This window comes from Polypterus senegalus, chromosome 1 (assembly GCF_016835505.1).
Source record: "Polypterus senegalus isolate Bchr_013 chromosome 1, ASM1683550v1, whole genome shotgun sequence".
NCBI classification, from domain to species: Eukaryota; Metazoa; Chordata; class Cladistia; order Polypteriformes; family Polypteridae; genus Polypterus; species Polypterus senegalus.
Window position 1 is genome coordinate 238,789,905 of NC_053154.1, and position 27,925 is coordinate 238,817,829.

The 27,925-nt window shown below is 35.7% G+C and overlaps 1 protein-coding gene across 1 annotated transcript in view; it reads left to right on the forward strand.

Moving 5' to 3' along the window:
* Positions 1-27,925, forward strand: part of LOC120540065 (inositol polyphosphate-5-phosphatase A) — a 542,509-nt gene that overhangs the window by 168,632 nt on the left and 345,952 nt on the right. Inside the window, exon 2 of the mRNA XM_039770535.1 lies at positions 12,309-12,350. Coding sequence (XP_039626469.1) covers positions 12,309-12,350 — 42 coding nt within the window. The remainder of the gene's footprint in view (positions 1-12,308; positions 12,351-27,925) is intronic.

The following is a 27,925-nucleotide window of genomic DNA, read 5'->3' on the forward strand; positions in this document are numbered from 1 at the left end:
ATTTTTTCATTTTCCATTCTGTCAAGGAATAACAAATGGGAGTCATCAATCAGACAAGTCTCTTTTCTGTGTGGGAGGTCCAAAATACCTGCTTTTCTTCTTTCCTTTGCTTGCATTGCATGCATTGTACTTCAGATTGAGTGCTCGTTGGCTATCCACTCTTTCACTCAAAAGAGCCCATTCCTATGATTTAATACAAAATCATGGCTAATGGCTGTGACGGAATCTCTAGTCACAAAAAAACTAATTGAAACCTACTACTGCAGTACACTGCAGAAGTGTTATAGAATGATTTCAGCTTTAGAAAAAAATGATGAAAGCACTGGGAAATTGTGTTGGAATTCACCCCAGCTAACTGTTTGAGAGAAGTGCACATTCTTAATGTCTGTGCTGTTTTTTTCTCAGCTATCTCATATATCGCGCTGGATTTGAATTCCATGCCTGGTCATTATTGCTGTGGAGTTTGCTCATTGCTGCTGTTTGTCTGTTTTCCTCCTGATACTTTTTCTTTTCACATCTCAATGAAGTGCACATTAACTTAACTGTTGAGTCTAAGTAGACTGTGTCTGAATTAATATGGCTTGGTGTGTTGATGTTCCCAGAGATAGCCGGAATCAGATCGGAATGGGATGCCACTCTGTGTTCCGAAGGCTACAGGGATGTTTTCTGAGCTGTCTGACTATGAACTGGATTAATTTGGTCAGAGAAAATAGAGATTTTTACAAATTTATATAAACTAGCAAATGTATTTGAATTGGCCAAGCATGAAATTGTAATATTTTATAACTTAAGTGTAACAGAGTCATCATTGTTACAGGGATAGGCTTTAGCTGCCATGAAGAGTTCTAAATGGATTTTAAACAGACATTAGTATGCATGTTTCTGTCATTGGGTTAGGTATGAAAACACTTTTATTTATTTATTTATTTGTTTTTAAACTTCAAAGTTTAATATTTCAGGTGTATGGGCAAACCATTTATTGGTTTTTCATATTACTACTTACATTGCTTTTAAACAAAAGTAATTTTTGTAGCCTTTGACTTTAAAATGAAAATTAAAGTACAATGCACCAGTAGCTCAGACAGAAGTAATCATGTCCGAAAGTGATCCTTGTATTTTATTTGCCTTTGTGAGGCCATCCAGCCTGTATCATAGTATGAATACACACAGGGTGCTTGAACTACAAACTCCCTGTAACTACCATAAGGGTGATTTTCCTGCTATTTAGCTGTAAATGGTGTGCAGATTACCTGAAAGTATTTTTAACCAAAGGTCTTAAATAAATGGCTATATTATACAGGTTTCTGATTTTTGTTTTAGTATTTAGTAGCTCTGTTCCAATGTCAGTTTTCACTCCGCTGGAATATCAGTTTATATTCCAGGTATTTTGAGAGAATATTGTGCATCTAGTCTCTATGGCAGAGTGGCAGTTCTGCTACATGGTTTAAAAAATATTAATCTTAAGAATTAACTATTTTTTAATTCATATTTATAAAAGGTATGTGTTGCAGATTACATTTACACTGGGTAGTACCGATATTGTGACTTAATGGCTGGTGCAAGGGATTTTAAACAACTGTAGAAGGTTGCTATTTTATTTCCCTTGCACGATGTGTCCCTTAGCAAAAGTCCTAAGTGTCAAAGTTGTTTGGTGTTCACTAAAAAAAGGTACCATCCATCCATTCAGTTCCTAACTCGCTTCTTTAGTTCAGAGTCATGGAAATCCAGTTGGTTACCCAACATTATTAGGTGCAAAGCTAAAACCAACCCTACATGGGATGTCAATATGTCACACTCACAGCCATTATCACTCAAACAGAGCAAGTTTAAAGTTGTCAATAAACTTAACTTGAAGTGGAAGGAAAACCAGAGTACCTGCAAACATGGGCATTATCCAGGCTGGTATTCCAAATCAAGAAGAATGTGGAACTATAAGACAGCATTACTAACCACTGGGTCACCATGCCACTCTACTACAGAAATGTTGTTTTATATAAATCATATATAAACAAAGCATGTATTCACTCTGTACATTCCAGTTAAACAGCTTTACATTCAAAAATGTTGCTTATTTGAATCCTTGTTTTGTAATGAGAAAGTTTACTTTTTTGGTGTGTTACTATTGGTTTTCGTGTGTAATCTAATCAGTTATGACTGACCCATATTGCTTTGTGGACCATTGGTTTCAATAATCAGCTAATATAGGAAAGGCAGCCTTGTGGCACAGGAGTTGGTCTCGCAGCTCTAGATACCAACATCTATATATATAATTCACTAAGGGCATGCAAGACAGTGAGCGCAAGCAAGACAGAGCCCTGCCCGCCAACTCTAACCCTCCTACCACCTCATGGGATACACACCACAGAGCCATGCACGCCAACTGTAACCGTCCTCCCGAGTCCAGCATCGCTCTCGAGGCACGCAACAACTCACCAAACACAGCCTCAGTCGCTTTCGTCTGTGCAAAAGTCCACATGCACCTCTGAGCCATGTTGACTTTACACCGCATGCAAGAGAGAGAGCCACGATCGCCAACTCACAAAGCCCCGCCCACCAACTCTAACTGAGGGCAAGCAAGACAGAGAGCCCCACCCACCAACTCACAGAGCCCCGCCCACCAACTCTAAGACCATTTGATACGCATGCATTTAGTGTATAAATGAATTTAAATAATTGCATGTAAACGATTCGCCAAAATCTGTTGTATGTAAACGATACTGTTTAAAACGTTATTGTTTTTTTCATCAGGAAACCCGGTTTCCACGTCTACCTGTATTAGTTTAAATGGCACTTTTACCACTCACAATAGGGCGGATGCGCTGACTTATCGTGTCGACTGGGCAACACAGTGAATGCGGCGTCTATCTGTATATGTCTGTGTTTTCTGTAGCCTGCTACAGGAAGGTACTCTCTCGACCATTGGCATTGGTTTCACTCCTTGCTATTTTCGTTATACTGCGACGGTGGTTTCCTAAGCCTTTGTTATACTGAATTCCTTTCTCACTGTTTTCCGTTCCTATTTTTACACCGCCGTATGGTACGCGGGCTTCGCTAGTTCGATTTTAAAAGTCTAGTGGCTATTTGTGTGAACTTTGAACATTCTTACTGTATCTGGGCCAGTTTTACTTCTGGGATTTTCTTTCACCCTCTCAAATGTGTTGACTGTCAGTTAACCCTGTATGAGTGATAGTGGAAATATGCATGACCGTGTCAATGAATTTGTGCTGGATTCATATGTACTGCCATTGCATCATATGTCACCAAGAACAGCTACACTGATAAGGATTAAGCTTTTATTTTTGTTTTTGATAATGAAATACCATCATCTTGCTGATAATATAGTCTAGGGAACAAAGCCCCCGTATTATGTAAAATATTGAGAAGCACCACTGATTCCTGGCAGACTCCACAGTAATCTCAAAAACACTGAATAACTGGCTCATTTCCCTTATAGGTTGTATAGGATTAGGTATACATAACCTCTCACAAACCTTATCATTTTTAGGTGTGTTTACTGAACTGCTTAGCTGCCTGGATTCTGCCATGTACAACTCCTGGAGTGCTTCCACAACATATAGCCAGTAGAAATGTCACTTGCACCTCAGCTTTTGCAATGATTGACTCTTGTCAGCACACTCCGTTTAAGTGAACACAGCACCTCATATGTCATTGTCTGCAGCAACTGTTATTTTTGTTATTTGGTGCCTTTAGAGACATCAAGGTAGCCTGTTATGACCCACTGATGAATGAATACACCAGTAGCACAAAAGTATTCAACAGTTATTCTTTAACTGATCAGATACTACCGTTCTGCAATGGTTCTTTGTTTATAATTTCTATATCAGACTTAAATATCACTTTCTTCCTATAAGATTTTTTTAATGACAGTCTCCTTTGTGAAAACACATATTTTAAGCTGAGAAAGCCAGAAAGGCAATCAAAGTGGAACACGAATATAATTTTAGATCATCAAAAAAAAATGCCTCTTTTAAAAGGAAAATGTTAGGACACTCTAAAGAACTTGAAATAAGCAAGGTCTTTTTAGTGAGTTAGTATAAATCCTTGGGGAATTATGAAGATATTTTAGCCTAAAGAATGGAACATCAAAGAAAGAGTAGGAAATCCCCAGCAAGCAGCGGAAAGGTCTCATAGAAAGCAGCTTTGTTCCACTGGAACTTTTAGTGAAGTCTTTCTTTTTATTTGTCAATTTGTTAACATAGATGTCAGTTTAAATATTAGCTTGATGGTAAATATCAGTGGCTTTTTTCATCAAATAAAGAGGATTGTAGCATTTAGTAATGAGTGGCAATGTGTACAGACCTTAAATACTCACAACTAATTCATTAACACCGCTTCATTTCTCCTTGATTGCAATGGATATGTCGCATTTCCATCTAAGTATTCTGTATATAGTCTGAAAAAATTTCCAGGTCAGAGTTGACTAGAGTTGTTCACTCTGCCTTTTTAAAACTTGAATCATCACAAATTGTATTAGTTTTTTGAGACCACAAGAGATAGTGTGCAGATGTGAAACAGTTTGTGTGTTTCCTCTTTATAGTATTACCAAGCATTTTCTGCGTCTAACCATCACTAAAGTTATCTGAACAGAGCAGTTTTAATTGAACCAACACTGAGAAACCCTCTTTCCGTTAGCTTGTACTGTATGCAAATTTAATGAAAAGAGGCACTGTAAGGATATTTTTTTTGTTTTTCCTTTTATTTCTGATATATTTTCACTTTCCTCTTGCATAATAAAAGATGATCCAAATGCTTGATTGGATAAAAGTGACTGTGCCACTCATATTTGTGATGTGTGAACTTTTGATGCTTTGTAGTTTTTGTATGTGTGTGTGATTGATGCATTTGTTGATAAGAGTACAGCTCAAGTTATGAGACGTGTAGCCCATTTCTCGCTTGCAGGTTATGGGAAAACTGAGTAATGAAGCAACCTCTCACTGAGCTTAGAGCTTTTTTTTAATAAGTTAAAAACACACAAATGCCTAAAATCTACTTTTTATTTGTTGTTGTGCAGAATTTGTGATTTCAAAACGACACTAAAACAGAGTCCATACCATAGGCTGCCTTTACAGAGTACAGCAAACTTTTAAATTAAATTTCATGTTGTGCCTCATAACTATCTGGTTTCGATGTCATTATTTTAAACTGTTTTCTTTTCTTGTTTTTATTTTAAATCCGTCAGTCTTCTGAGGCAGATAGTCTCTAGGGGCTAGACATGATTCTCAGAACGAGAATGCACATCTAGGGACAGCTCACTAGAAAGTTTGTAGTGTGTGGCTTCTTCCCAAAAACCCGTCTCCAGTTTCCTACCCCATTTCTCCTCATGTGTTGGAGAAATAAATACAATGACAATGAAGAGACCAGGAAAGAGCAAAAGAAACTGAACAAAAGTCTTGATACTGAGAGAAAATGAAAAGCTAAGAATGAGTTATCCATTCAGAAGCAGAGAAGCACAATGTAACAGAAGCTTAATGATTAATTTGTGTACTGTAATGAGCGTGATGACAATATGGATATGATATGTGTTAAAACACTGCGGCTATATTCTGGCCTGGCATGTTTGCATCTCCAATGAGACCATAATGTTAACTTCCTTTAGTTAATCATTTAGATGAGAGTGTGTATCTTGTCTGTGGTTCTGCTGGACTTGTGTCAGTGTCGTTATGCACATTTACTGATTTGGGTATTTTGAGTACCGAACACTACACCTCTTTTTCGATCTTCGTTATCAACTCACTTAACAGTCGTCTTTTTCACCTGTGTTTACTTCTTATGCATATTTTGCAATTCATATTTTCACAAATATAGCCACCAGTTCTATCAACCTTACGTGAACTCCAACGATATTGATGTAGCTGAACAAAACAGAACAGAACACACACAGCACCTGTGACAGCGAATTGTTCACTTTTACCACTAGTCAATTGGGGTTTCAAATACGAATCTGATTTTACGGAAAGGTTTTTCTCTTGCAACAGGTTATGTTTATTTTTTAACACATGTAATATGCCGCCTCCACATGAAATACACATTTATAGGTTTAATAGTGCTTTTTTTAGCAGACTTTTCAGCCGTAGACAGTTCATCGTAATCAGAAGCTTGCTGTCAGTTGGACTAGGTTAACAAGAGCAGCACCACTCTTTGCAGTTCAAAATCACTTCCCCTTCTTTGAGCACAGCTTTCATGAGGTGTTCAATTAGAATTATGACACTCATTGTGCCATCTAATTGTTCTTATCCACTTTTAATCAAAATTCACCCGTGGTTGTCTCCAGAATATTATAGGTCTGGCTTTGCTGTACTATAACTTTAAGGTAGGGAGCAGTCCTGGAGCATGTTCACTCTCTCTCACACACACGCACACACACAAAAACAATGCACTTATACATGTTTAAAATAGAAACTTAGAAATAGTTACCCAAGCAGATATCTGCACCACAATACGTGTTGATCAGTTATGTATTTGTAATACATAATTTTCTGCTTGTGTAGTTTAGAGTCCTTACTGTATCTGCTGTAGCTACTGTACATTTCCTAATTATTGTCATGATTGGGTCCCAGATTTAATTTTTCTTGTCTTTCATTGAACTGTTTAGGGTAATCCGTACATTTTTTATGAGGTTTTGACACCTAAGTAATTCAATTTACACGTTTATTTTGTGATTTAAGACTCTCTGAGCAAGTTTTTACTGTTATTCTATGACATCATTTTGTTTTTCTTGTGAGCACTGCCATTTTCTGACAGTGGGGTTGGTGATTGCCTTGACATTGTGTGGTAGAATCCCATGGGGTTACACTATGTGTTACATCATCGGTGTGATCATATAAAGATTGGCATGTGTATTACTCTGCATCAGAGACTGATAAACTATATTATTCTCTCGTCATTGTTTCTTTGGTGCTTTTCTAGTTTCATTTCTGAACTTTTAAATTAGATTTTTGTTTCACACATTTTTTGACAGAAGGCTGACTTCTTTCATGTTTTTTGATTCTTGCACGATTTTTGTTTGTGGTTTTCTTCTGGTCCTTTAAAATAATAATAAAAAATAATTATAAAAAATAATAAAAAATCTTTGTCTACTTAGACAGAACAGTTACAGTGCTGTTTTGTGATTGAAAGTTCTCATTAACATTTTAGATCTAAAATATGAAAATCTTCAGTTACTTCTTTCTATAATTTGCTAGACAGTGAAATGTTCTGTCAGTATCCATCCATTTTTTGTATTTTTGATTTTCTTGGTTTAGGGTCAAGAGAAACCAATGGCTACTCCTTTAGCAGCAAGACCCATTTAGGGTTCATATGCACAACAGATTGGACTATTGAGGGTAACTTATATGAAAGAAGTGGATCCCATTCCAGTTATTTGCCCATTTAAAAAATGAAGCATGTTATGAGCTATGTGAATCAGCATGCATCAGTTATTTTCCAGTTAGACAACAAACGCGAGTGCATGACACAGTGTCAAAATTATACAACGTTTTGCCCTTCAAGATACCAGGCTGGTTCTTTAGAACATTTGTCAAGCCTTTCTTTTTAATCTTTAGCTGTAATTGAGAGATCAATAATTCTGGTTGATTTTGATAATTAAATAATGCAGTAAATCAGTGTTTTTATATGTGATGTTTTCTGCACCTTTAACATTTATAAGATATTATACTCAGATTTGCACTAATCTCATATTCTGTTAATTATCATAATTTATTTATAACACTTTTTTCAAATAATTTACAAAATGGAACATGCTCAACCTTTTTCGAAGCAAAGAGAATTAAAGCAAGTACAGATATATAAAATCAATTTAAACTAAATTTTTCTTTTTGAGCTCTTACATTCTGATAGCACCTAGTTATGGGATTTTTACAAATTCAGGAAAAACTCCCTTGCTATCCATCCTAAGGATTACTAATTAGGCAGTGACTCTGAAGGAAAATTCAGAAATAAAGATCAAAGGTTTGTAAGAAATTCAGTGATAAATTAATCAAGCGGCATTGATTTGAAGAAGGATAGCAAACCTACCAAACACTTCAGTGATCCCTAGTGAACACTGCTAGCTCAATAATTAACACTTGAAATCCACATTATACCAACCTTTCATAGAAAATGCTATTAACTAAAGTTCTGGAGTCAAATGAAGAAGTGTGTGAAGTCAGCCTGATATTTACTTTAAATGAGGTGCAGAGTTTAGTATTTGAGAGAACAATCAATGAGAACATTGCATAATGCCCAGTACCAGAAAGAAGCTAGTACTGTACTTAAGAAAAAAAAAAATATCAACATTTATTTATATAGCACATTTTCATACAAACAGTGTAGCTGAAAGTGCTTTTTAAGATGACAAAAAAAAGTTACATGAAAAGAAAAACAAATAAGATTAGGCAATAATATATATAAATGTCTATGTGTAGAAGTGTGTGTGTCTATCTGTCTGGCTCGAAAGTGCGAGGCTGCAGCATGAAGCTCAAAGAGTCGGCAAGGCGGGCCTAAGATAACAAGCTGGAAGAAGAAAGAAGTATGAGGCTACAGCATGAAGCTGAAAGAAAGCAACTCTGTCACCAAAGTTAAACCGCAGATGAAAGACAAACTCGCTTAGCCGCTAATACACAAGTGAGGCGAGCACATCAGCAAAATTAAACCTCATTTCAATTTTATTTCCGACGATTTCAATAGTTTCTAGGAACCGAGCTTTTTATAGCACGGGCTTACACAGCTAGTTGAACAATAAGTAAAAAAAAAGGTAAGGTCAGATGTCCTGGAGGACAGAAACAAAAAAAAAAAGCTCCATTTATGCTGGAGAAAAACCAAAATCTGCAGGGGTTTCAAGGCCCAACTGACACTGGGCATTCTACATAACATAAATATTCTTAAATCAGTCCTCTTTGTTTTCCTGCTTCACATAATAGTATATGATGATGTTAGCTTGTGGATAACTGGGACACCCACCTTCATTCCATCAATGCAGGGGGCGGCATGGTGCCTTGATCAGGTGATGGTGGCGTAGATTGTTACTACAGAAGAACTGAAAAAGACAGCAGAGAATAGTAGAGATTAATGAAGATTGTGGATCCCTGAAGAATATGATAATTCTATGCCCATATAGTTTAACAGGAACACAACTAAGATGTAGTTAAGAAAAAGTCATATTAAAATAATGAATTTTTCCCAGTTTTTTTTTTTAAATGTTCCACAGTATTGGCCTGGCGAATTTCTACTGGTATTCCAGATTTTAGGTGAACCACAGCAAAAGGCCGCCTCGCCACTTCTTTTAAGCTTGGCTCTTAGAATTATAAGCAGATTCTATTTGAAGATCTAAGGTTACGACTTACAGTGTAGGGGAACAGGCATTCCAAAATAAAAGACAAAACAAGATTATTTAAGGCTTTATAATCCATGAGTAGTATTTTAAAGTCAATTGTGAATGATATGGGTAACTAATGTAATAACACTAAAACTGGTGAGATGTGCTGAATTTTTTGTTTCCTAGTTAAAATTCTGCCTGCTGCATTCTGCACTAATTATAGCTGATTGATGTCTTTCTTAGGTTGTCCTGTTAGGAATACATTACAGTAATCTAGTTGACTGAAAACAAAAGTGTGAACTAATTTTCAGCATCTTGTAAAGTTATAAGAGGTCTAACTTTTGCTTTTTTCCTTAAGCGAAAAAATGCATTCATAGTACTGTAATCTGGTTAATATGCGATTTAAGGTTAAGGGTTAAAGTCAATAATGACTCCTAAATTCTTTATCTTTGTCTTGACTTTTAAGCCTAAGGGATCAAATTTATTTCTAATACCTCTAATTGCTATATTCATATTTTCCCATCACTAAGATTTCTGTTTTTTTTTTCCTTACTTAGTTTAGAACGTTACTATTCATCCAATCGCAAATACTGCTAAAAATGTAATCTGTTATTTGACGAATACGATCCAAGAGAATACTCTTAAGGAAGGCAATTTGTAGTCAATGTTAGACAATTTCTCCTGTGCTGAATGGTGGTTACAGAGTCACGCTATATGGTGGTGGTTGTATTTGAGCAGTGTCTGGCAAACTTGTAGAAAAATGGTTAACAAGGTTTAGGCAGCTACTGCAAGAAATCTTATTTAACAATGTTAATGTCAGGGCAAAAATACATCTCTTAGCAAGCAGGGTAGTGATCTAAAGCACAATGTGAAAGTAGGTGAACGTCCTTGAGTTTCTTAGTCAGCATTCTACTTGCAACACTTTTAACAGTCCATGGTCATCTAAATGTTCAACATCAACACCCATGCAACTTAAGAATGCTATGTCGACTTCATTAAGAATGACAAGGCAACATTTGGACCAAGCAGTATTTAAACTGGGTGAATAATTAATCCACTAAACATTTCCATTGTGAGCTCTGAGAATTTGTACTTTCAGTGGATTGCAGTGTTAACATTTCTTGTAATGCACTAATGCTTTGTGCAGAATTATGACATAATTGGTTACTTTATTTAAAACTTTAGGTTATGTTTCACATAGCAAAATTTTAAGTGAATCAAATCATAAAAACAAATACCCCATTGATAAGATGTGAACTTCTTTCTTTGGATAAGAACAATTTTTCCTGAAAAAAAAACACTATGAAGGGTCAACAACAACAGTGTTTTTACATCACCACATTTGGAATACGTTTTCTGTTTACTGAACACAGCCTTTTGAGCAGCCTATTTTTTGATACGTAGAAGAGTACATGAAAATTATGCACTGCTTCACATGCTATAGTAAGTACACATTTCATCTAATCGACTCTATAGAAGGTGGCAAGCTCTGCTGGGGGCATACAGTGAAGGCATTGCACCTTGTCACTGCTCTTTGGTAACCCTTGACTCATTATCTTGAAATTGCCTAATTACATTTAACAAAAGTTTTGTGTTCATGCAAACTGGTCCAGGGTTCAGTTTTACCCCCCTGAGGCCGACATTTCTAAAGGGTCCTTGGTCTGGTTGTTTTCCTATACAACATAGTGTGATTGACGCAATAACATCTACCTAATCTGGACTACAAGGGAAATAGCTTCAGAGTTTAAAACAACTTTCCAAAATCAGGTCGGTGTGAAAACACCTTTAATGTATTTGACAATCTGCACTGCAGCTAATTTGTAAATTGTAACAGTAAAAAAAAGCAGTTTCATCATGTGAGTCTGTTTTTACCTGCATTTTTATTACTCTTTAATTTAATATTGTTTTTTGTATCAGTATGCTGCTGCTGGATTATGTGAATTTCCTCTTGGGGATTAATAAAGTATCTATCTATCTATCTATCTATCTATCTATCTATCTATCTATCTATCTATCTATCTATCTATCTATCTAAAATACAAAATTAACATATAATAATAATAATAATAATACAGTTAAAATAGCACTATGAGCAAGGGAAAAAAAACAGTCCTAGATGTGTCACCAGTTTATTGTAACCCTAATCACAGTCACACAGGACCAATTTAGATTTTTTCAATGAACCTATCATGCATGATTTTTGGAAAAACTGTACTCAAGAAAACTCTGTGAGATACAGAGAGAATGTGTAACTCGAATATAAACATGTGACCATATAATTATTAATTCAGCAATATTTGAAAACTGCCCAAGGGCTTATGCACTTTTTGAAAGCTCAGTGTAAAGTACAGTACATGGAGTCCTTTCTACCTTAACAAATGGAGAAGTGTCTGTATATCTGTGTGTTTGTCCGGTTGCTGTGTCTCTGTTGTCCAACAGATGGTGCCTTACACATATTAGTACTGCTAATACAAGCCCCATACCAAATGTCATATAACAGATGTGCCATCTGTTGGAATGGCAAATGCAATGCATTTTATAACTACAAATATTTCTAATGTGTCATTTGTTGGAAGACAAATGCAATGCATTTTATTACTACATGCTTTACAAAATAGATGATTTCAATAGATGATACAGTGCAAACGTTAACATTAGGGTCTACATTGTTTACCTAGTTTTCAGCCCATCTTAGACAGCTAGTTAGGTAAATGAAACCATTTGTTGTCTGTAGTCTGCTGTGGTAATTGGTTAAACAAATGAAGCAATGAACTTGTACTTTGTGTTCACATGGGAAGAAGACCAGTCCTTTTGTGATGATTGCCACAGGGATTTCTTTGCACTTAGTAGTGCACTTAGTGTTTCCCCTTCATGGTTCTTGAAATGGTTGAAACTACATGTCTTATGTTTTAGTGTTTTCTATATGTATGACATATTGTAGAAATATTTTTTAAAAACCTAAATTGTCATTTATGTTCTTTCTTTTATTTTCTAGCCTGAAAACCTGCAGAAGACCTGGCTTCGGGAGTTTTATCAGGTAATGTGCTTTTCTCAACCTCATTGCACTCTTCACTCTTGATGAGCAATATGAATGTTGTGGTTTCCAGTGACTTAAATTTTTTTTCTCTCTTCTTGATCTGTGATGCTATAACAGTCGTATACTATATGTGAATATCTTAAACCACTATAATTTGTGAAATATAATGAATAAAACTGGGGTCCTTGAAAAGTCTAATTAATGTTCTTAAGAAGCACAAAGTGCATTATGCCACTGAACTTTCTTTTCTGCCTCTTTAAGTATACTTATGGAATTTATTTTGTAACAATTTGCCCTTAATCAATTCACATATACAGCAGATGGAAACAAACACAAATCTGAAAGACCAAAAAAGAAAAAAAAAGCTTGCTGTCGCTCTTTTTGGAGTAACATCAGAATAACCACAACTCTTTCCATTTTTTCAGGAGGAAATATGCTAGTTTAACAGGAAGCTGAAACAATTTATAAGTTTCTGAGTTCTAAGGGATGACAAAAAGATGCATTTTTATTTTCATTTGGATATGTTTTACAGTTTCCCTGAAAGACTTTATTTTATTATCTTACAGTGTTAACAGATAACTACTAAGTGAACTGTTGAAATGATTTAACATTATTTTTAAAGAACTGTTTGACTAGCTCTGTATTGTAGTCTCTGTTGTTTCTGATACTGCGTTCAGATGCTCAGTTTTAATTTGTAACTTCAGACTTGCTATTGTTTTGTTGTTGATAGTTTTCTTCATGATAACTTTACATAAGACCATAATATTGGCTACTTTGAGAAAAAAGCACTTCATACTGTACTTTAGCTAAACTGCTACTGTACAAAATGTAATTGAGCCTCTTTCTCGGTAAGCACAATCCTGAAGAATTTAACATTTTCAGTGCAACACTTTTATTATTCAAGTTTCATGTTTCAAGACGGGTTATGTGAGCTGCTTGGGTTTGCCTAAACAGCTGAGCAATGGGATTTAAGGCTGAAGCCTTGTTGTTTCTATGTCAGCTACTTAACCACTTGGCGACACTATCTACTGATATATTCATGCTCAAATAAATATTTGCTTATCTAGACTCTTGCTTTTTCTCTGTTTGTTGGTATTACTAAGACCACATTGTTAAGTGAAGATAGTAATTATTTCTGCTTCTGATGGAAAATAAAGTTTATCAGATTTTTTTTTTTTGTTAAGAATTTCATTGCGTCCTTATTATCACTGGCCATTAGAAGTGCTGCTTAAAATGGCTGTATTCCTTTTGCCTTGTTAGATTCTAGATAGCAATCGGAAAATTTTGTAGATGTAGGTAATTGATAATTTTAAGTGTACAGAAAGATTGAAACGTTAAGATTAATACACCGCATCAATGGAAAATGATCTTTAATGATAGCGTCATCACTATTTAATTCTGGTTGCAATTTAGTTTCTGTTAATGTTCTCTTGTGTGGTCCTGCATGTTGCTAAGATGCAGAATTCTGCTTCCTGCAGCTTCTACAGTACTATTTGTATGGTTTATCTATTTGTACTATACTATGTGAAAGTTTTATCAGAGGATGCACACTTTCTAATGCTGACATGAGGAGATGTTTGCTGAAAATGTACTCATTTTAGGTAGCCAGAATGGATTAATAGCTTAGGGTACAGGCTGGTAGTCACACAGTTGCATGTTCATAATTTATCAATGACTCCCTGTGTGGACATCCCTGAGTTAACCTTGCCTTCCCCAAATTGTGAAGACGCAATGTATGCAAAAAAGTAAATTATAAAATGGTTTACCATGATAAATTATTCAGCCGGTATATATAGTTGTTGATTTTTCTGCAGAAGAATGATTTTGCTTGTAAACAGTGACATAGAAAACAAAAGCCACACTTGTAAATGATTTAAAAGTATTCCTTATTGACATGCCAGTTTCATAATTTACTCCATTTCTATATACAAATGTAACACTGAACATTAATTTTTTTCTCCAGTACTTTGAAAGTTGTACGCTAATTAGTCACTGCCTTATTTATTCTTCTTGTTCTTTTCTTTTTTTCCCTCAAGAACTAACAGTCCTTTTCCTTACTTGTGGAGCTTCGTTGGAGCCCAGTCTATGTTGTTATTTATATTATTTGAACAGAGCACAAGGGACAGAAGAGAAACTGCTCAGAAGACTTCATGTATTACTATTATCAAACATAAAAAGAAAAAAAAAATGACTCTAAAGAAATGACTGTCATATTTTACTAAAACACACTCTCTTAAAATTAAAGTTTTTTACTAAAGTGTGTGTAGGGTGCTAAAACTCGCACTCACCTCTGAAAGACCTTCTCTTCGATTCTCCTGCCCACTTGCCCCATAATGCACTTTGGAGTGCGTACAGTTTTTAACACATAGAAAGGCTAAAAATGCATGCTGCCAATAGTGTCCACACAACATTTGGCATAACTGACATTGCTTCTCATCTGGTTCTAAAGCAAAAAGGAAGATGTGTCTTTTGAAGAATTTTTTGAATTTGGAGATTGCATCTTCAACTTTTATATATGATGACATATTATAGCAAACAATATTTCGAAAACATTGTGTATCTGTTTTTTCCCTCCGCCTCTAGTATTTTGTACGCCAACCTCCACTAGACACAGACTAGATCACTAAAAGGAGCAGAATGTGAATCTCAAAGTTTCTTTTTCAATATACAGTTGCAGTTTAACTGACTGCTAGAGGCAACCACTTGTTCTGAGTTGTCCTCTTTTGGGTTTATTGTTGACTGTAGCATAGACAGAGTTTGTGCTTTGGGAAATCAAGGACACAACCTAAGTAACCCAGAGGTTTGCATCCTCCCTACAAGCCAGAATGTCTGTGTTTAAACTGGAAACTGTGCAAAAAGTGTGACATAAGTAGTGGCTGTTTCTGAACTGTTTTTATGTAAAATAGTTTTGGGGTTAAATAACATGATAGAGAATGGTCGAACAACTGAAAAAAATACCCAAAAATATGGGTAATAAAAACAATGATGTGCAAATGGCCAAGTTAGAATGTACAAACTTAAGACTATTGCATATGTCTCCATTGATTTTGTGCATCTGAAACAGCTTTGAAAGTGACTAGGTTTCATTTTTACTATCACAAAACCAGACTGTATGACTGCATTGGGCACAGAAGCACAAACACTCAACAAGTGTGATGTGGAAAGTCCCAATTCAAGTTAATCCATTCAGATAATCGGCATGGGTTCTAGTAAAAGCAGCTTAAAGCAATGAATCCATCATGCAAAATTTCACCCCTGCTGTTAAGAAGTTGTAGTTGGTGGTATGTTGTTTTTGAGAAGTGTTTTCCTCACAAATGTTTTTTTATCTTTATACAGGTAGATCAGTGAGTAAATGGCACATCATACTTTTAAACATTGTTGCTGACTAAATTAAATATTCATTCCAGTTTAAAAACACTATTATAAAAGTTGTGTGTCATATAGGAATTATATCACACCAGTAATGGCGTACTGCACGATAACATGCAGTTGAATACACTTGACTTGACTGTACTCCGGCTTGCTACTTCCTGAGCAGCTCTTCTTTTCTCCTTGCTAGCGGCCCGCTTCTTCTCTTCTTTCGTCGGCATCATTTTGTGTTAAAGCTGATTAAGTCAGTGTGTATGTTGCAATTACTTAGTATGTTTTCTTTCATTTTTCACTTAAGCTGGCACTGAAGTCTTTAATCTGCCTCAAAAGATATTTTAACATATGAAGAGATAGAGGAAGTGATGGTGAAGGTGGTAGCAATGATGCCCTCCAGCTGTCTGCCTCAAGAATGATTTGAAATATGGAGAGGCAGGGGATGTGACGGTGAAGGTGGTAGGGATGAGAATGGCGCCCGTACGCATCCGTTGCACGGCTGCCCTGCTGCATGCTGCCAAGAGTTGGTTCTACAATAAAATAAAATAAAAATCAAAAGAGTAATAATTCCAAAACTCTTCGCTTTTAATATAAAGCTGTAGTGCAGAATTTCAGTGGAGTATATGTGTACCAAATTTCAGGCTACAGGTTATTTGATTTTTGACCTTGACCTTCCTGGTTTGATCTTTGACCCAGTGGACAGCAGACATCACGTAATATATGTGTACCAAATTTCAGGTCAATAGGTCATACGGTTTGTGAGCTACAGGAGATTTAAAATCATGGACAGACAAATGGACAGCCACAATAGCATATTATTTAAGAAGATTGGCCTTTGAAGTTAGAAAATTCCAGTTTGGCTGAATAGCTGTTGGTCCAGGTGGATAAGGACATTGTGCTGAACATCAAATGTCTATAAATTATGTATCATAATTTCATTTAAAGTGATGATTATTAGTTGTGGTGTTTAAAACATTGCTAAATTCAGTCTATTTTGGGGTCTATGTTTGGATCAATTAGGCATTAGGTAAGTGTACTGTTTAAAATATAAGACCATTGCAGTGATAGTGACATGCAGCACAACTTCCTGGTCATCATGTGATAACAATGTAGTAGCATTGTCAACAACAATACAGCTGGCGCCATCTTCAAACATACTGAATGGCAGCGTCCACAATAAATATAATACCACTGCAAATAATCACTAACAATAATGATAGAAATTGGTAAATGTCCAAAATCCCTTAATTCATAACACTTTGGCACAAATACAGTACTGTACATGGGTTTCCTGTTGTTCTATAGCTGTTTCACTGATGAGCCCACAAATACAGTATACTGGATTCACTTTATGGAAATGTCTGAGAAGAGCTAATGTATTGCATTCTGGTCTATTTTTTTTTTAACTCTGAAATTTCATAAACCCATTCTGGGTTCATTCTACTTAATTAATCTTTTATAGATCTATGTTTTTTTAAATGTATTTTTTATAAAAAATTTATTGAATTCATGAATTGCACACAATGCATTTGGTTTGCTCATTTGCTTCCTGATAGTGTGGTTTGTTTAATATAGAGTACAATTAGTTTAGTTTGTATTGTCAAGCAGGCCAATGCAGTGAGCGTGTTAATGTGTAAATAATGACCATGACAACAGCTTGAAACTTGGTATAAGCCTTTTCTAGCTACCGTATCTCAAGCCAGAAAAAGAGTCTGTTTACTCACAGATTGAAGCATTAAACGACACAGCTTTTAATTATGCACTGTATGTTACAAAGAAGTACATTTTAAGTGTGCAGTATATTAGTGTAGGTTATTGATAAAGCATTAGAAGTTTTAATCTAATTATTACAGAACCTTCAAAAAAGACTGAAAACCAGTAATTGTCAGATAATTGTTGGTTCATATTTGCATTTTTAATTCTTTAAGCTGCCTGAACTAAAAGACATTGTCAAGGAAATCAGGTCAACCATGAGTCAGAAACAGTTTAGTGGTTAGATAGTAAGCAGGGTTTACAGGCTCATGGTAAGTTATCTGTGTCTGTGCAGTGTATTTATTAATTCATACTTCTCATACTATATAAACACATAAACAACTTTAAATATGATGTTGGCAGATTAAACAGAATGTTGTGTCCTGATGCTGGACCTGTTTTGAATTTACCATTCAAAATAGTTCTTCTGACTCGCATACAGTTTAGGAGTTTCTGGGAATACCCATCTCCTACATGACGACTTTGCATTTACAATATAAATAGGAATCACCTGCCTGCTATGACAGGTACAGTACACGTAGAAGAAATGTCTGTTTTGTCTTTATCTATATTCTATAATGCATTGCAGTTTTAAAGATGTATGAATAAAAAAAGAAAGGAAAATGAAATGTTTACATTTTAAGTATTTACAAGGGGTAGGTGCCATTTATTAAAATTTTTAGATATTTTTTATAAACATTTTATATTGTTTTTCCTTTTATCATTTAAGGAAAATTAGGAGCATGAGTTTGTCTTTAAAAATAAATTTACTGTACAAATCATAATGAACAAGTGGAGAGACATGCAATCAATGTAAGGTGGACAAAGTACTCTTTTATAAGCTGCTGTTCGATGACACATTTCAAGACACATCTCAGATAGTCCTCCTCACTTGCATTAAGCTGGTACATCAAGGAGTTTGTCTTAAAATGAGTACATGATTTGTAATTGAAATGTCTTGATGTTTGAGAAGAGCTCTCTGGTGTCTTCAGTGAGTCAGAAATATAAGTGATTTATGTCAGGTTGGGGAGCATGCTGTGGTACAGTGTGTTGCTGCATCTTGGTTGCAACCTCCCAGGCAGATACACAGTCCAGTCCCACTCCCTGCAAGTGACCATCTATCTACCGCAACCAGGTGTTACTTGGGAGTCTTCTTAGCCTTGCTCAGCCACTCAGGTCTTCAGCAATGACGATCCTCTGGGAATCGTAGCACATGGCCATAGTGCTGTAATTCCCTTACAATATAGGCAGTGTGCCTTTTTCAGGAATCCATGAGCAATCGCTCGTTCCATGCAAAGTCAAACCAGCGGTACCCAAGGATTCTCTGAAGAGACAAAGCACCAAAGGTTTTCAGTCTTCATCTCAAGTCACTGGATAGCCTCCATGTCTCACATTTATATACCAAAACAGGAAGCACCAGGACCTAAAGATTTGAACCCTCATCCTTTGGAAAGATATCAGGAGCAACACAAATGCCTTTCCAACGCCCTCATGCTCTCCTGGTCTGTCTACTGACTTCATAGGAATAGTTCCCGGAAACATAAATGTTATTGCCGAGATAAGTAAACCTCTCAATGCATTCAACACTCTCTCTACAGACAAACACACTGCTGATGGATGTGCCCAAGAGGTCATTAAAGGCCTAGATGTTGGTTTTTATCCAGGACACTTGCAAGCCTCCTCACTTAGTCTTTAAATAGCCCTCCTCAGAGCTTCCATTATCTCAGTTGGAGAAGGTCACAGCATCATCAGCAAAGTCAAGATTAGTGAATCTCTTCACCAACAGATGCCCCACAATCACTGGACCCCACAACGCTGCCCAACACCCAGTCCATGTGAGCACAAACACAAAATATCACAACTTTTTCAGGTGTCAGTGCCTTCTTTAGTCAACCAATAAATGTCTTTAATTTGATTCACTTTTCCATTCATCCATTTCCAAACACACTTTATTCACTTCAGGGTTGCAGTGGCCAGAACCCATCCTGGCAATATCATGTACAAGGAAGAAGTCAGCCCTCGACAAGTTGCCAATCCATCACAAGATCATCCTCACTCATATAGGGTTCATTTATAGTTTCCAATTAAGTATATAGACATATTTTGTTGGATGCAATTTGACGGTCTGGCTTGGGATACATGAACATTGTAAAATAGATGGGGAAAGCACTTCATATCATAAACTGCATCTATCACCAAGTAAAAATGTAAGACTGATATGGATAAATCCTTAATGTAAAAAATGGTACCTTCTCGAGAGGGTTCTAGTCCGTCATAGAGCACACTTACTCATATGGTGCTATTCTGTTAACCAAATAGGCATGTCTGATTATTTATTTATCTGCTTGTTTATTTAGGTATGCACTATATGTCATGAATGGGTAAATGTTCATTTTTTGGAAATTGCAAGCAGAGAGTGCACAAGTAGTAGTAGTGTTACAGACGTATTCAAAATATGTTGTTCCTTGAAACATTTCAGTCTCTTTGAGTACTAAGTAAATTTATAAACATGAACCATCCTTTTCTCTTTAAAATCTAGTCAAGATTCAGCAAGTACTTTGTTTTTAGCTTGTCACCATGAATGCAGAGTACAAGGTAGATCATTTTGAATAGCAATTTAAAACAATTACATTATGCAATTTACAATTACTTATTGCCACTAAGAAATACATACCAAAATCATGTACAGATATTTATTTCAGGCTTTTTTATATATTTCTTTAATATACATAGTGTTCATTTCCATTATGATGAACTTTAGTACATTTTTAAGAATGAGGTAAAATGTACTGAACAAAATGTCTTGCAGAAGAGTATTACATTGTTTTTTTATATATAGAAACCAAAGAGAGCTGTTTTTTTTCACTTCTTGCCTAATATAAAATCAACTGAATTGTGTTTAAAGCCAAAATTTAAAACCTGAGCAAAGTTATATTATTATTTTTGGCTGAAGTTGGAAATTACACTTTTTAGTCACCCATTTGAAATATAAATGAAAATAAAAAAGCATTGCTGTTGCCTGTTCAAATCACCACCTAGATTTAAGCAAAAATTATCCCAAATGTTTCAACTGCTGAGTGCTGTCACCTGACGCTCATAGGCAGGAACACACAAAAGACGATGACAGTGTCATAAGAAAGAGTTTTTACCTTTATCATAACACAGACACTTGAATGTGTTTTGAGGGTCAAACTGTAGTTCCTTAAAATTTAGAGTTAGAGCACGGTTCAGTAGTAAATGGAAAAGCACTGCAAGAAAGAAACTTTAACATCAGACCACAGTTTGTTTTCTTACAGATGTATATCACAATATTACCTGAATGGCGTGTCATTGAGCTTAGTGACAGGAAGTGTAGGCAGATAAGAGTTTTAGTTTTATTGGTGACATGAAGGTATATCTATATGAGAGAAATGGCAGGGGACAGAGTTATAAATAATAATTTTCAGCATTTCCATCTCATAACATTTTGCCTCATCAATTTGATAAAAACAGAAACCAAAATGAAAGTGTACAGTTTGATATTTACAGTCCCTACAGAGAAACAATTACTGAACTTTGGTTGCCGTCAATAATTAATTGACTGTTAAAATGCTGGATGTATTGATTACCAAATTACAAAAATATGCATATTGTATAGACAGATTTAATGAAAGTTACATTTAAATACATTAAATAGGCAGGGCAGTGGGGCACGTAGTACTGATACTAGTTCCTAGGTGCAGAGGTCTTTGGACACGCCACTATGAGCAGATTTAAGTGAAATAGACTTGCTGCTATGTTAAGCCTAGAACTTTAACCCTTTCTAATTAGCATTTTTTGTGCTCTCCCTTCTGTTGTCTTTATCCAGGGATTTTCAGTTTTAGCCTGGAGTATCCCTGTGGGAGTGAGTTTCCTTTTCAGATGTTCAGAGACTGGTTATGAAATCCTTCTTTTAATTGAGATCATTCTTTATTTAGATTACTTGTCTTTGTTCATAGTCTGTGAAATATGAAATACACCGCAGTGCATCTTTTGCCTTTCAAGGAAATGTAGGCTGATGTGTATTTTTGTTAATGGTTAACAGAGGTTGACGCACTGTTTCCTTTTTCTATTATATATTTATTTCCTTTTATATTAATATTGATTCCACAACTGTTTTGTAATGTATATACAAATAATTAATTTTCTGTCTCTTATTTAATATTTTAATAAGAAAACTTATTTTTTTGTGTTAATCGGTAGCAGAAGAAGATGTAAAGTCAAAGTTCAACACATTCTTCTTAATTGGTTCTTAATGAAAACAATGAATAATCTACGTCTCTTTCAATCCTATATACAGTGGTGTGAAAAACTATTTGCCCCCTTCCTGATTTCTTATTCTTTTGCATGTTTGTCACACAAAATGTTTCTGATCATCAAACACATTTAACCATTAGTTAAATATAACACAAGTAAACACAAAATGCAGTTTTTAAATGATGGCTTTTATTATTTAGGGAGAAAAAAAATCCAAACCTACATGGCCCTGTGTGAAAAGTAATTGCCCCTTGTTCAAAAATAACCTAACTGTGGTGTATCACACCTGGGTTCCATTTCCGTAGCCACCCCCAGGCCTGATTACTGCCACACCTGTTTCAATCAAGAAATCACTTAAATAGGAGCTGCCTGACACAGAGAAGTAGACCAAAAGCACCTCAGAAGCTAGACATCATGCCAAGATCCAAAGAAATTCAGGAACAAATGAGAACAGAAGTAATTGAGATCTATCAGTCTGGTAAAGGTTATAAAGCCACTTCTAAAGCTTTGGGACTCCAGCGAACCACAGTGAGAGCCATTATCCACAAATGGCAAAAACATGGAACAGTGGTGAACCTTCCCAGGAGTGGCGGCCGACCAAAATTACCCCAAGAGCGCAGAGACGACTCATCCGAGAGGTCACAAAAGACCCCAGGACAACATCTAAAGAACTGCAGGCCTCACTTGCCTCAATTAAGGTCAGTGTTCACGACTCCACCATAAGAAAGAGACTGGGCAAAACGGCCTGCATGGCAGATTTCCAAGACGCAAACCACTGTTAAGCAAAAGAACATTAGGGCTCGTCTCAATTTTGCTAAGAAACATCTCAATGATTGCCAAGACTTTTGGGAAAATACCTTGTGGACTGATGAGACAAAATTGAACTTTTGGAAGGCAAATGTCCCGTTACATCTGGCGTAAAAGGAACACAGCATTTCAGAAAAAGAACATCATACCAACAGTAAAATATGGTGGTGGTAGTGTGATGGTCTGGGGTTGTTTTGCTGCTTCAGGACCTGGAAGGCTTGCTGTGATAGATGGAACCATGAATTCTACTGTCTACCAAAAATCCTGAAGGAGAATGTCCGGCCATCTGTTCGTCAACTCAAGCTGAAGCGATCTTGGGTGCTGCAACAGGACAATGACCCAAAACACACCAGCAAATCCACCTCTGAATGGCTGAAGAAAAACAAAATGAAGACTTTGGAGTGGCCTAGTCAAAGTCCTGACCTGAATTCAATTGAGATGCTATGGCATGACCTTAAAAAGGCGGTTCATGCTAGAAAACCCTCAAATAAAGCTGAATTACAACAATTTTGCAAAGATGAGTGGGCCAAAATTCCTCCAGAGCGCTGTAAAAGACTCATTGCAAGTTATCGCAAACGCTTGATTGCAGTTATTGCTGCTAAGGGTGGCCCAACCAGTTATTAGGTTCAGGGGGCAATTACTTTTTCACACAGGGCTATGTAGGTTTGGATTTTTTTTCTCCCTAAATAATAAAACCATCATTTAAAAACTGCATTTTGTGTTTACTTGTTTTATATTTGACTAATGGTTAAATGTGTTTGATGATCAGAAACATTTTGTGTGACAAACATGCAAAAGAATAAGAAATCAGGAAGGGGGCAAATAGTTTTTCACACCACTGTATATGCATATATATATATATATATATAGTATATAGGTATATTCATACTAATTGTTTACATTTTCTTAGTATCTTAGTTTGATTTGAACAGAAATCGTACAATAAAAAGACAATTTTCCAAAGACTTAAAGAAAAAAGGCATGATGCTACCTACTTTACAGTTTTACTGTTGTGTTGTGAATAACAGAGCATTGAGGCACAAAGTACTGAAATTGCACCTGCTTGGTTAACCTTGGAAAGGAAATCGTGGTCAAGCTCTTCTGCATATGCTTTTCTGTGTACATTCCCCATTATTAATTATCATCATTTAAGCAGTATTCATTCAAAATGTAGAGACAATATTGTGCACGGCAATAATTTATTCTAGCTATTGTAAGTCACTTGGTATTGAACCTTCAATGATCTCTGTATTCAGAATATGTTAAGATGTTAGAAACAACTCAGACACATTTCTTCCAGTACTATATTTAACTGAGAAACATTCTGAAAATAAACTTGCCCAGCTTAATAAAAGTAGTAAGACATTTTATTTATACATCTTTCCTAATCTACCATCAATATGGCTGAAACTATAGTATTAACAATGAATGCATTTACATGCACACACAAAACTGGTAAAAGGGGAATAACCTGGTTACAGCAGACAAGTGGTTTCCTAAAAATACCCCATTTATGTTTGCAAGTCCACTTATGAATTTTTCCTTTGGCAAAATGCTTTGATTTCATAAAAATGCACTAAACAAATGTAAATATCTTCAATGGCGGCCATGAATAGGAAAACAAGCATGGAGCCTGTGTCTCCCAAGCAGTTACTTGTTATTAAAAGTAATATGTCAAAGTGCACTACTTGTGTTTTTTCTTTTTTTGTAAAAAAAAAAAAATGTAACAAACTGCACCTTTTGACTGGACAGTATTTTGTTACTAAATCATAAACACAGCCAAACGTGATTATTTTCTTTAGTACTGTATTTCATATGTTGTGAACTAAAGTAAGTGACACCCTTCGCCTTTTTACATCCGTGACCTAAGAACCTGAAGATCTGCCTCATGAACACTGGCCACTGTTTCAACATATTAATAGCAAATAGCTGGATTAAAACTAAATTGCCACTTTATTAATATGTTTCTGTTACTGGGTTGCATACAGTACTTGTTACTTTAAAAAGTAATTGGACTATATAACACATATTACTATTAACACATTATCCCCTACACTCCTTCAAAGATTGTTCCGCCGAGCACTGCATGTTCAGCTCATCAGCATAAATTTAGTCATTTCAGAAATACTGAGACAGATTGTTTCATCCACGTGAAGAAATAATGCAGTTGCCCGAGCATTTGCTTGAGGAAATTTACCTTGTGGACATATTTTCTACCCTTGCCTGCTGGATATGTGCGTGAAGTGAACACATGCACAAGCTAACAGAGTGAGTTGACATGTGCAGACTATGAAATCCTGAAGGGTTAACATGGCTACATAACTAGGTTACATGCAGCAAAATCTATGTGTGTTAATCCAGTTTCTCAGAGACGAATATTCTAAACTCAACATTTGTATAACTGTTTTATTAAAATACATGTAAACACACTCAATAGATTGATATCTCCGTACACTACCAAAATGTTCACACTAGATGAACTATAGAAACACTGGGAATTGGACTTTGAATTCGAATTAGAACACAGCCATTTCTAAGATGCACTGCTCGTCAGTTATATTAACCAACATATATTCAAATATGGCTTAAATTATCTTATTTATATAAAATTATAAAAATTCTAATTTGTTTCTATATGAACGGTCCATTATATGGCAACAATTCATTAGTAATGTTCTGAAATAAACCAGAATGGCCTCTGTTAACTTTTGTGATGTTTTAGTACCTATAAGGGACTACTTTATATTAAAATTCCAAACTGGGTAGGGATGAATGAATTGTCAAGTGGGTGATTTGGGGAAAATGAAAAAAAAAACCAAGACAAGTTTGTGGGGATTATATGCAGAAATGGATGTATGTGCATGAATAATGTATCTAGTTGCAACTCATATCAACTGTGCCAGCTAGAGACCTTAAATTAACTTTCTCCTGAGTGGATCTTTAAATACATTTTCTTAGTTATGACTTCTCAGCAGATCTGATGTGTGATATGAGCTTAGAAGACATGTGAATGCTTGTTCATTTCTTCAGGCTGATTGACCACTTAAAAAAAAGATACAACAGCCTTGTCCATCTTCAAAGAAGCTTGATACATACCTTGTAATTTTTCTTCCAAGTAGTCTCAAGCAGCCAGTCACTTCGCTCTTTCTCCCCAATATTGTTTTTAAATCTTCTTTGAGGGGATAGTTACCTTATCATTGTCACAGACTGCTATGGATTGAGTGAACCCAAAATGGACTTCTTTGTCCTATTATAGGTGCATACAGTCTCAATTTGTGGAAGGTGTTGTTATGTTAATAGCAACATGTTATGTGAAAAGGCACCATCACAATTTACTATCAGCACATGTGGTGTCTATCATTAACTCATGCATCATCTGTGAAGTTGATCCCATAAATATTAATAATTTTTAAGACCCTATCTACGCTATATGGTCAGAAGGTTGGCCACACCTGTCCTTCACACCTATATGAGCTTGTTGCACATCCCATTCCAAAACCTTGGGGATTAATATAGAGTTGGCCCCACTTTGCGTCTATAACAGCCTGCGTTTTTCTGGGAAGGCTTTTGGAGTGTGCCACAAGTGATCATATTATGAAGCTGGGACCCACATCTCCCAATCCTTTGAATACTCATCCAGTGAAACAAAAGACTAAAAATAATATGCTGCTCTTTTTATGTAGCAGTCACTCACCACATGGCCTTTGTACATAATGATATTTGACCAACTTCCCCATCAACTTATCGTGACGCAACATATAATTAGAAAAAAGTAATCTTCTCCTTTGAAGAAAAACAGCCTGCCACTTCTTTAAAAAAATGTACCAATACAAACATTTTGTGCTTCCTTAAGAATGAATTTTGTACCTGCTTTCACATTTTCAAATGGGAATTTTTCCAGTTTCCAAATTAAGTAACTAGGCAAGTTATTCTTGTGCTTTTGGGGTAAGAAATTTAAATAATTTCATACAGCTATAAATTTATACATTCATTTGTATGTCATACATTCACTGAGGCTATCTCTGCAGGAATGGATGCAAGGCAGCTGTCACATGCCTACATCATGACTGAATCATAAGAAGCCACAAGGTTACATTAAGACTGAGTTTTTCTAGTGTAGCAGTTCTCAACCTTTCTAGTGCCGCGACCCTTTAATACAATTTCCCATACTGTGGCAAGCCCAACTGTAAAATTATTTTCGTTGCTACTTCATAACTGTAATTTTGCTACTGTTATGAATCGTAATGTAAATATATATATATATATATATATAAATATGTAGAATGTATTTTCATTGTTACAAATTGAACATAATTAAAGCATTGTGATTAAAAACAAAATAAATATGTAATTATATATTGTGAATTATTTATTTCTAATTACAAATAAATGAAATTTTGTCTTTATGACCTACATTTGTTTTTCTTCATTGTGTATTGAACTGTATTCACCGTATTTATGTTATATACTTACGTGAAAATGTGAAAAGCATGGCATAGCATGGGTGACAGTCTTGATATAACAACAGTAAACTACATTGCTACAAAATTGTTGCGACAGTACGCGTAAAAAGCCAACGTCAGTGCGAAGGTTGAGGCTGCTTCTTTCTCACCAGATCAGAAATTCTTGGGGCAGTCTTTGCAAGAGCACAACGAAGATCATCTTCTGCAACAAGTCTACTTCTGTACTTAGACTTGATAACCAACAAGCTTGTTTCGCAAACATATGTTGTTGGAAATAGAAGAAGTGCGTAAATCCCCGCAGCGGCGTGACCCGTTCAATGTACAGTAATGCAAATAGTTAAAAATAATAAAGTTACGACAATTAAAATGTTTGAAATTATTCTGATTCAATTGTCTGCAACACCTGTCTTCGAATGACAATTATAGTAAAAAACTAGTAACTACACTACCAATGGAAAAAAATTGTACAATAACAAGTTTTACACATTAGAATAGACAAAACCCATATATCCAATGGTCTTGGGCGACCCCCGGCAAATTGTCATTCGACCCCCGATGGGGTCGCGACCCACAGGTTGAGAACCGCTGTTCTATTGGCACTAGGATATTAACATTTGCAATGCATGTTCAGACCTGTGACAGAATATGTGTTGAATTGACAATACTCCTAGCTTAGTGAAAAAAAAGAAAGAATTTTTTTTGGGCATACATCCATTTCTTATGTAATCAACCTGATTTATTGTTGTAGATTTATTCTATCTAAGAAGCATTGGGCAGAAACCAGCCCTGAACTAGTGTTGCATCAGTACTAAAATTTTGACTGTGGTACTAATACTGGTATTTGCATCTGAATACTAGTATGGGTACCAAAACAATACTGAAGCAAATAATGGATAACAGTCACCGACCACATCC